Source organism: Acinonyx jubatus, chromosome A3 (genome assembly GCF_027475565.1).
Source record: "Acinonyx jubatus isolate Ajub_Pintada_27869175 chromosome A3, VMU_Ajub_asm_v1.0, whole genome shotgun sequence".
Taxonomy (NCBI): Eukaryota; Metazoa; Chordata; class Mammalia; order Carnivora; family Felidae; genus Acinonyx; species Acinonyx jubatus.
The window spans coordinates 44,106,953-44,117,251 of record NC_069388.1 but is presented as its reverse complement, the minus strand read 5'-3'; the positions used below and the strand labels follow the sequence as shown (position 1 = coordinate 44,117,251).

The following is a 10,299-nucleotide window of genomic DNA, read 5'->3' as shown; positions in this document are numbered from 1 at the left end:
TTATCATACAGTATTACAATGTATTATGTGCAAAATTCCATTTAAAAAATCATTTACAAAAGGAAGTACAACACAGTATGTGATGAGGGTTCTAGATGGACAGCAAAAGCTAAAAAAAGGTACAAGGTACAAAGCCAACCAAATTAGATGACTACGCATCTCTACACAGTACAATCACATGTTCTGGTAACTACCTGTGTCACATGGATACAAGACCCTCATACTTTGTGCACCCCCAAAAAAGGTTTCATAAAACATGAAGTTAACTTCACCATACATTCTTATAACACAGAAGGGCTTTTTGGTGGCATTGCAAACTCTTTTCCAAACAGCATCTTATTTAACTCAACGAAAGTCACATTACACATACATGGTTTCTGCCCGCAAATAATTTGATGCTCTTAGTTTTGATTTATGTGGAAAGGGGGTAGTATTATCCTTATTTTTTTTCTCCTCATGGGGGTTTCCAAAATTATTTCCAAAAGCAAATAACATTGGATATATTTTTGCCTAATGTCACTGTGTATTTACAGTATTTTCAGCGTAAGTGGATCCTTCCATTCCCTTTTACCACTTCCTTCAAGGAGTCTGAACCAGCAGACTACATTCCTTAGTCCTTTGTCAGAGTCTGTTTTTCTCTCTCGACCTCTCTCTACATTCATTTCTCTCCTGATCCTCAGCATCACTTGGTTAAAACACAAAAGAGCACAATACCACTAAGCATGAACAAGGTAACAACAGTACATCAGATTTCCAAGGCATTCTGTGGCCAGTGTCAATAATGCATCACTTTAAGAACTCTAGCAGTCTTTCCCCACAAAAGTTGCCGAAACATCCAGTTATAGAAGAGAGACATTTTAAAAGTGAGATACTCTCAAATCCAGCAAGAGATTTCTTTTTGAAAATATTAAACGTTAAAATCACATGCATAATTATAGAATATTTTAAAGTTACAAAAATATTTTAAAAACCAATCCTGACAGTTTACCTGCAACTGCTATAAAAATTTCTATGAAATATATAAAAACACAAAGGCTCTTTGAAAGAAAGAAACAAAGGGAGAGAGAGAGAAAGGGAGAAAGAGAGAACAAAAGAGAGAAAAGGAAAGGATGGAGCCATCCACAGAACAGAGAAGCACCTGACGCACTGCATCGGACAGTCTTGTCAAATACCTGCTGTCGAATTCAAGAGAAGAGCTTATACCCTAAATGTTTATTCAGGACATATACGTACATGTGAGCCAACCTAGAACCTGGCTGGGGGTAGGTAGCAAACAAACAGTCTCAGGACACCTAAACTATCAAATGAAATTCTCCCATCTCTGAAGGAGAATCCTACCGTTTCATGAACCTCAGCTACCTTGCTTGGGCAATGTGGCTGAAGATGCCCTTGCCCAAGTCAGCCTGTGGATGGCTTAGTCACTGAACCGAGGGGTCCCCAAGGAGGTGACTGCTTTTCAAGCACAAGCACGTGGAAGCCAGAAGGCAAGGTTCCTAAACCCCCCTTTGGATGCACCACTGGGAAGTCTCACGTCTTCTATGAGGTGGTAAGATCTTCTTCCCCATTCTGGAAAATGACACCATAAGGATCATTCTTGATGCGCTTGTAGACAAAGTGGAAGATGTGGGGTTGTGGCCGGCTGTGCAGCTCAGCCTTGATTTTTTGAGGGTAAGTGTCCTCTGCCAGCTGCTGCCATGTTTCGTCAACAAAGAGGAAGAGGCTGTACTCCTCAGGGTCCCCCACCTTAAACTTCTCGGCACAGAGCTGGCACACATCCTCGGTGGTAACGTAAGGTCTCACGAGGAGGGTCTTTCCCGTGCAGCCACTGTTGACCTCCTGGAATGCAACTCGGAGGTAATTCTGCAGGTGGGAAAGAGAGATGATGGAGACAAATCAGAAGAGGAAACGAGACAGAGCAATAAGCAAGCACAGTAATACTAAGGAGAGGTCTAACCTGTGAGCCGTTCCAGGCACTGGCCCATCAGGATGGTGCTGTCAGGACCTGAGGCCTCAAGTGTGAGGAGAGAGGCTGATCTGAATTTGGACAGTGGAGAGAACAACTATATGGACCGATGCACCACAAGTATAAGAAGCAGGAGGTCCAGTCAGCCCTGCTCTGATCTTTCAGTGTCCCTCATGAAGCCTGGTTAAGGAATCCCCGCTGGGTTTATTCTCAGCTTAAAGAGTACACCAAACAGCAGAAGAGGCTGCACCAGGAGTTGGCAGGAAGAGACATTTAAAATTTGTAGACACAAGAGCAGGTACTGTACTCACTTTGGACTACTTAAAAAAATTTTTTTAAGAATTTTTTTTAAGTTTATTTAATTTTTAGAGAGAGAGAGGGAGAGAGAGAGAGAGAGAGAGAGAGAGAGAGAGAGAGAGAGAGAGAGCGCATGAGCAGGACAGGGGCAGAGAGAGAGGAGACAGAGAATCCCAAGCAGGCTCCTCCGCACTTGCACTGTCAGTGCAGAGCCTGATGCAGGCCTTGAGCTCACGAACCTCGAAATCATGAGCCCAAATCAAGAGTCAAACGCTTAACCGACTGAGCCACCCAGGTGTCCCTGGACTACTTTTAATGAAGCCTAAGCAAAGGCAAGAATGTTACAAGGGACCACAAGATACTGCTGATGTTTAACCATTTTGCACGTCCCCAAGTGACAGTTAATTTCATGTGGTTCAACCTGATCCAAGGTTCCCAGTGGCTCTGAGAACAATGTGGAAAGGGTCAGCAGGAGGAGAATGTTCATTCTGCCACAAGGCCTTGAGGATGGCGCTGGTTAAGTGCAGGGTGCGGCTTCAGGGAAATAGAAGGGCACGCTTGCAGGCTTGGGTCTGCGAATGGCGCCAGGCACATGCCATCATGAAGTACAGTAATCCTGTGACCTCACACAAAGCCCAGACAGGCTGTAGAGACTCCCGTGCTCATATCAGGCTCTTTGGGATCTTTCTTCAATTTTCCACTTCAGCAGGAATGAGGTTACCAGATAAAACAGAGCATGCCCAGATGGAAAACAAATGTTTCCCTTTTCTAAATCTGGCACCCCTGCTCAGGAGCAAAGGGAAGTGGGCTCTCGGCCCAGGGCCCCACATGGCTACCTTGAGGGCTTACTGGGCTGATGGAAGGAAAGGCCCTTGGGAAGGACAGGAGCTCTGCATATGGAAGATAAGTCTTGAATGTGAATACCTGAGACAACACACATGTTCCATTTTACCAACCCTCTCCTCTCCCATCCTACTGCCAACACTTGGCTCACACTCTTGGTATGCATTAACCCATGACTCCTGAAGAGAACATTTTTTTTGAAGTTTATTTATTTTTGAGAGACACAGAGACTGTGCAAGTGGGGGAGGGGCAGAGAGAGAGGAGAGAAAGAGAATCCCAAGCAGGCCCTGCAGTCAGCACAGAGACTGATGTGGGGCTCGAATTCACAACCCCAGGATCATGACCTGAGCTGAAACCAAGAGTTGGAGGCTTAACTGACTGAGGACCCATGTGCCCCTGATGAGAACTATGTAAGGAAGTCTACACCATGCCCACTGGACCAGTGAAGAAACTGAAGCACAGAAACGCTAAGTAACTTGCCTAAGGCCACACAGCTTGTGAGTGGGAGAGCCAGTGTTCTAGCACCTTCACCACTGTGGTGTGCCATCTCTCCAATGTGAGGAGACCATTGTGTGTGTTTGTGACCCCTGATTTAGGAGTACCAAGTGGAGCTTTGCTTCTGAGCTTTTACTTTTACCACCAAGCCAACCACTGACAATTCCTCTCTTGGATTGTATTCTAAGAAGGTGTGCTTCTCCAAGATAAGAGAGGCCAGTGGGGAAGGGCTCTGCAGAATCTGGGGATCTCCGGGTTAGAAGCTTCAGATGGAGGGAGGAGCTGGTGGCAGGCGGGGAGATGGAAACATGAGCTTTTCTCATTTCCTCTGTTCTCCTCTTCAGAGGCTGTAGGACTGACCTTTGGAATCCTCTCAGCACCCAGCCAATATCACAGTATCCAAGAGCCTGCGTATGCTAAATCACTTAACACTAGATAGTTCTTCAACAACCCAAAAGAGTCGGGGAAGGGGACATAGTAGGCATTCTTGTTTTTTTTAGATTTGTGCACTTGGGAACCTATTTCTGAGAATATTGCTATCTTGAAGAAAAACTTGCTGATCTTGCCTTTCCACAATGGGCTGACTTTGAACCAGACATACCTCCAAGTATTTTCAGAGCATAGAAAAGACAAAAAGGCAGGAAAGGTGAATCTGGACACAGAGACTAATATACCCTGCTTGGAAATTCACCATGTGACACACAGAAACAAAACACAGGTTTTAGAATTCGGTTTGAAACTTTGAAAATACTACTCAGGGGCGCCTGGGTGGCTCAGTCGGTTGAGCGTCCAACTTCAGCTCGGGTCATGATCTCACAGTCTGTGAGTTCGAGCCCCGTGTCGGGCTCTGTGCTGACAGCTCAGAGACTGGGGCCTGTTTCAGATTCTGTGTCTCCCTCTCTCTCTGACCCTCCCCGTTCATGCTCTGTCTCTCTCTGTCTCAAAAATAAAATAAAACGTTAAAAAAAAAATTAAAAAAAAAAAAAAAGAAAATACTACTCAAAGACGGTTGCAAACTTATTCATGTCATGGACTGTGAGCAAATCAAGAGGTGTTGTATTGGGTAAAGATGTCTACAGCCTTAAGCTGCCTTTCCTCCCTGAGAAACTAGCAATTTGGGAACCCCACACTTCTGGACACCTGCTCATGGCCACAGAAAACTCTGGATGGGGATCTGGGCAGGATTGGATTCAGATGCTGACTCTGAAACTCTGGCCCCGACCGGCTGCCAATGAGGCTGTGGTGTCTTCTGTTTTCAGGTGGTGGGGAGAGAAAAAGAAAGGAGAGTGGAGAAGACATCACTGCACCTCTCCCTCTTCTCAGGGACACCAGGTCAACCGTAGTGCCTAACACTGCTACTCCCAGTAGGCCAGTCTCCAGATGAAATACAGTACCCACTGCCTGTGCCAAGAGGCACAGGTCCTGTCTGCTCAGGTGCTCCACATCCATGCTGAATATTCTTGGAGAATTCTCCACTTTACCTGACTTTGTTTTCTAAAGGGCAGCAAAGCTTGGGCCAAACCCATATATAATTATTATATATATATATATACACATATATATATATAATTGTATATATATATAACAATTATATATTATATATGTATATTTTTTAATTCAAAGAAACCAAACCCATATATAATTATTATATATATATATACACACACATATATATATAATTGTATATATATATAACAATTATATATTATATATGTATATTTTTTTAATTCAAAGAAAACAGAGAAGCGAAACAACAAGGTCAGACGGTGGTTTAAAATATCCCTTTTCCACTGGATGACCTGACAAAGGGGGGAACCTCAGGCACCCCAAGCTGTGTGGGCAGTGTGAGCCAGCGCTGCCTCCCTGGAGGGCAAAGCAGCACGTGGCCCCAAGTTGCCACGGCCAGCCACATACCTGAAAGTCATCCACCGAGGGGACGGACCGGTTGGCGGTTCTCCGTTTGTGCCACTGCCTCAGGGTGTCCCTGGTCTCTGAGCTGAGCAGTCTTGCGGCTTGTTCTTCTTGGAAATTCTTGATCAGAGAAAGTGCCCCATAGGCGCTTGTCAAGTAATAACCTCCTGGAAAGGGGCAGAAAGAATGAGTTCTCCAGGGGTTTATACTCTAGTGATAACAAGTGGGGACAATGGAATCAGAGGTCATGCTTCCTATTTTCTCCATAGGCATTTCCTTGTGGGACCAGAAGCTCGCGTCCAAGAACGTGTCCTTCCCACCTTTCTCCTACCATTTATGCATTCATCCTATGGATGCACTGAGTGACCCCGGCCTGTGCCGGCGCTAGGGGGCGCCGTCGGGCCAGGCTGACAGCGCCCCGGTTTCATTGATGGAATTTCCATTCTAATGGGTGAAACGTATAAAATCTCTAAATTATTTCAGTGCAATTGTGAAACTGCTTTGCTGGGAAAGGTCAGGGCACTGAGTCCTGATGGAGTCAGGGAGACATATGAGGGTTAGTGGGGTCGACCACTCCCAGCCAGAATCATTTACTTCACGACTAGGGGTCCACACATCTCTTGGGAATACTTACTTTTAGGCTTTTCTTTTAGGAATTAGTATTCTCTAAATTTTGAGTAAACTACACACTTTGAAAGAAGTGCACAGTCTACACGTATGTTCACGATAACACGGATTCTTCACAGTAACTTTTTCTTTCCTCATTCCCCTTTTTACTTTTACTCGGGGACTAATGTAACACGACACTTAGGAAGAAATAACTCACAAGGAAAAGCAAGTGATGTCTCTTTAATGGTGCATTTACGAACGATTTCTTACATTTGAGGATTGTTAAAAGACTTGCAACACCGTGAGATGCCTAGAAGTGGGTTCATAGCTTTGTCCTAAACTAGGATTAGGTGCTTTTGGTGGAACTTGTAAGCTCCTTGCTAGCAGACCACTAGTGGGTGCCCCATATGTGTATAAAAATTCCGTAATTAGGGATGGGTAATAAGGAGGGCACTTGTGATGAGCACTGGGTGATGCATATCAGTGATGAATCAATAAATCCCATACTTGAAGCTAATATCACACTGTATGTTAACTAACTGGAATTTAAATTAAAATTCCCTAGCTGGGCATAGCATTAAAAAAAATTTTTTTTTAACGTTTATTCATTATTGAGGGAGAGAGAGAGACAGAGCATGAGCAGGGGAAGGGCAGAGAGAGGGGGAGACACAGAATCTGAAGCAGGCTCCAGGCTCTGAGCTGTCAGCACAGAGCCCCACGCAGGGCTCGAATTCACAAACCGTGAGATCATGACCTGAGCCGAAGTTGGATGCCCAACCAACTGAACCACCCAGGTGCCCCTGGGCACAGCATATTTTAACTTGAGAGATAGTCTTGTCAAAATACCTATTGAATTTCTACTGTGAGCCCAAGGAAGTATATAGCAGGGGCTAGATTTGTAAGAAATGATATCTGAGTCCCTGCTTTATAGAAGTTTATGAATTTATTAAAGAAAACAGGTATTGGCAGGTTTATTCATGCAGGACTAGAAGTTAGTTGTGGTCAAATGAGTTTTGTTCATGGTCCAAAGTCAGGGTGTCTGAAGAACTCTAATGCAAGACTCTGAAGAACTCTCTCTCTCTGGTCAACAAGTGACAACATTCGAAATGGCAGCTGGTCCACCATCTGAGAAAGGAGCACAGTCCCCTGAAAACTGCATTGGACATGTAACTTACAAAGAAACACACCTTTGTGGTTTTCAGGTCACTGACCGAGATATGGGGAGTTATGTTTCACTGTAGCATCCATCATCTAGCCCCCTCTGGGTAATACAGGTCCTATGCACACAACAGGATTTTTGCTTAGGGCCCCACCACCTGAGTTTAAACTCCCTATGGAATCTCCCACATGTTGGTACAGAGTTCTGAGTAGCTGATTTTTACTAAACATTTTCCCCATGAACAAATCAGCACATGGCTGTGTGTGAAACTCAGTGGTACAGAATTCAAATGCCGCACAGAGGATTTCAACAGCAATCAGCAGGGACTTAAGCATTCGAGAAAGGCTGTGTGGAGGTGTCAGTACTGGAGCTGGGACTTGGAGGCACAGTTTTAGGCAAATTTGGGAGGGCGGGGTTTTCCTTTGGATGTCATATTTTAGACTCCACAGCTCTGAAATGTTTAGGGCACTGAGGAGAAAAGTCAAAATGCTAGAAGCACCAAGTTGACCACACTTTGAAACATGTGGATGCAATTAGAGAACGGGTTACATTTCAGCAAAACTATAACTTTGCCACAAGAGCTGTGCACTCAAGAGGGATTCTATGACGCCTTTTCTGTAAATGAAACTACCTGCTTAAACAGCAGAAAAGAGTTGTGGGATGCTGCCCCCAAAACCAAAGAGGGCTTTGGGCAGGCCACAGAGGGCTGGATTGGTAAGGTATGTCTTCTCCTCAGTCTGCAAAGCTTCAGCTCCCTGATGTGTAGGCCTGGTCTGTATCCACAGCCAACCCGACTGGGCCAGCCTGCTTTCCCAAGGAAAGAAGCCAACAAGCCCGAGACAGCTAACCAGAGGCAGGCTCTAGTTTAAGTACAAGCTCACCAGTTGCCCTATACTTTATCTGGATCCTTGGCTTTCTCTGACATATGATTCCTGGAGGTGAGGATAGCCACCTGCCCATCTGTCACCAACACGGTGCCCAGGGCAGTGCCTTGCTCTGGGGAAACACTGGGAAAGGTGGCAGGAAGTGGCTGTCTCAATCCCCAGGCCACACGATGTAAGCATATGTTTGTCCTAAGTATACATTGTCAGCAACAGAATGGTAATTTTCTGAGAGGGACTGACATGCCCTTTCCCTAAAAGCCCCAAGAGTCTGACATAGTCATTTCTAGAATTAAGCAGGATTAGAGCTCAAAACAACTAAAACTAGAAGAAAGCTCGGATATCTATGAAATTATAATGATAATGCAGAGAAGAAAAGAAAGCAGGGCATGGAGACTAATGTGTGCTCCTGTTGGTCCTCGGACAAAACCACACACTTTCCCCTCTCCCGTTAAATCCAAGGGCAGAGCAAATGAAGAAAGTTTCAGGCGGGATCTTGGTGGCTCATCATGGGATGTCTGGTTGCAGGGTAGTGAATACTAGTGGGGGGGGGCAGGGTAAATGAGGGAGAGGTTGAAAGGGATGAAAGGAGGGGCGCCTGGGTGGCTCAGTCGGTTAGGCGTCCGACTTCGGCTCAGGTCACGATCTCGCGGTCCGTGAGTTCGAGCCTGGCGTCGGGCTCTGTGCTGACAGCTCAGAGCCTGGAGCCTGTTTCAGATTCTGTGTCTCCCTCTCTCTCTGACCCTCCCCCGTTCATGCTCTGTCTCTCTTTGTCTCAAAAATAAATAAACGTTAAAAAAAAAAATTGAAAGGGATGAAAGGGGCTCATTCATACCTCTCTGGGTGCAGGGACAGGATGAAAAGATATCCATCACTAATCCTGAGTCAGCACTATCCCTCGAGGGGTGGGAAAGTGTACCCCAAGGTATGAGGCACACCTTGGCTTTCTTTTCAGGGAGGACAGACGCTCTGCAAATGCCAGTATGGCACATTCCCTGCAGAATCCTATCAGCACGTGGACCTTCCTACTGAAGGCCAGACTAAAACTCAGTGGAGAAAAGACTTAAAAAAATTCAGTGCAACAATTCACTACTCAGGGTCTATCTGGACTCTCACCGGGACACATGGAAATGGATTAATGGGATTCACAATGCACAGGCCCTGATTTATTCTCTTTTAAAAAAACAAACTCACATAAGAGTCCCAGTTATTTCTGCCCTTCAAGGCTAGGCACCACAATGACAAACATCCCAATTATTTCCAGGATAAAATACCTAACTGATGTGTAAGGAGAAGGAATTTCTGCGAAGACATGTTGGGGTCAGGCAGTCGCAAGAAAGAGACTGAACTGACAAGGTAAGTTGAAAGCAAACTGCCCAGTTTTACTCCACTGCATTTTATGGTAACAGCGTGCCAATATAATTTGTTATAGAGAAAATAAAATCAATGCTGTTTTCATCTTGAGAACAAAATTTTTTAAAAAGATGAAAAACAAAAGGCCAGCCTTCATCCGTCTTACTGATAGAACAGCAGGATATTTTTCTGGTGGTGAAAATATTCCCTGACAAAAGTTTATACCTTCCTTCTTCCTCAAGGAAACCACTTCTTTTTAAAAATGGCATCTTTTCCTATTGAATGATATTTTTTTTAATTGCAATTAACCAATCTCGGCAAAGTATAATTATGGCCGGGTTACATTTTTAGTGGTTTTCTGACTTTTCCATATTTTCTACAATGAATATGCATTACTTTTCTAATCAGGAAAAAGTTAGCACATTCTTTTAAATCAACAAAGAAATTAAAACTATACTTAACCCTTAAGAATGCAAAAAAGCTCTCACATGACTGCCAAGTGTGTATGGGGTTTTATCTTGGGGTGATAAAAAAACGTTTGGGGCTAAATAGTGGTGGTAGATGGCACAAGACTGTGAAGGTACTAAATGCTGATGAACCATTCACAAAACTGCTAATCTGTGGCACCTGGGTGGCTCAGTCGGTTAAGAATCCAACTTTGGCTCAGGTCATGATCTCGAGGTTCGTGGGTTCAAGCCCCAAGGCAGGCACTGTGTTGACACCTTGGAGCCTGGAGCCCGGATCCTGCTTGGGACTCTGTGTCTCCTTCTCTCTCTGCCCCTCCCCTG

The 10,299-nt window shown here is 44.8% G+C and overlaps 1 protein-coding gene across 14 annotated transcripts in view; it reads right to left on the bottom strand.

Annotated features, from left to right (window-relative positions):
- The window catches only part of RIN2 (Ras and Rab interactor 2), a 223,095-nt gene continuing 212,796 nt past the window's right edge, over positions 1 to 10,299 (bottom strand). For all 14 annotated transcript variants that reach the window (XM_053200295.1, XM_053200294.1, XM_053200296.1 and 11 more), the window contains 2 exons: positions 5,513 to 5,676; positions 1 to 1,860 (listed from right to left, as the gene is read on the bottom strand). In XM_053200295.1, coding sequence (XP_053056270.1) covers positions 1,537 to 1,860; positions 5,513 to 5,676 — 488 coding nt within the window. In that variant the 3' untranslated portion in view covers positions 1 to 1,536. The remainder of the gene's footprint in view (positions 1,861 to 5,512; positions 5,677 to 10,299) is intronic.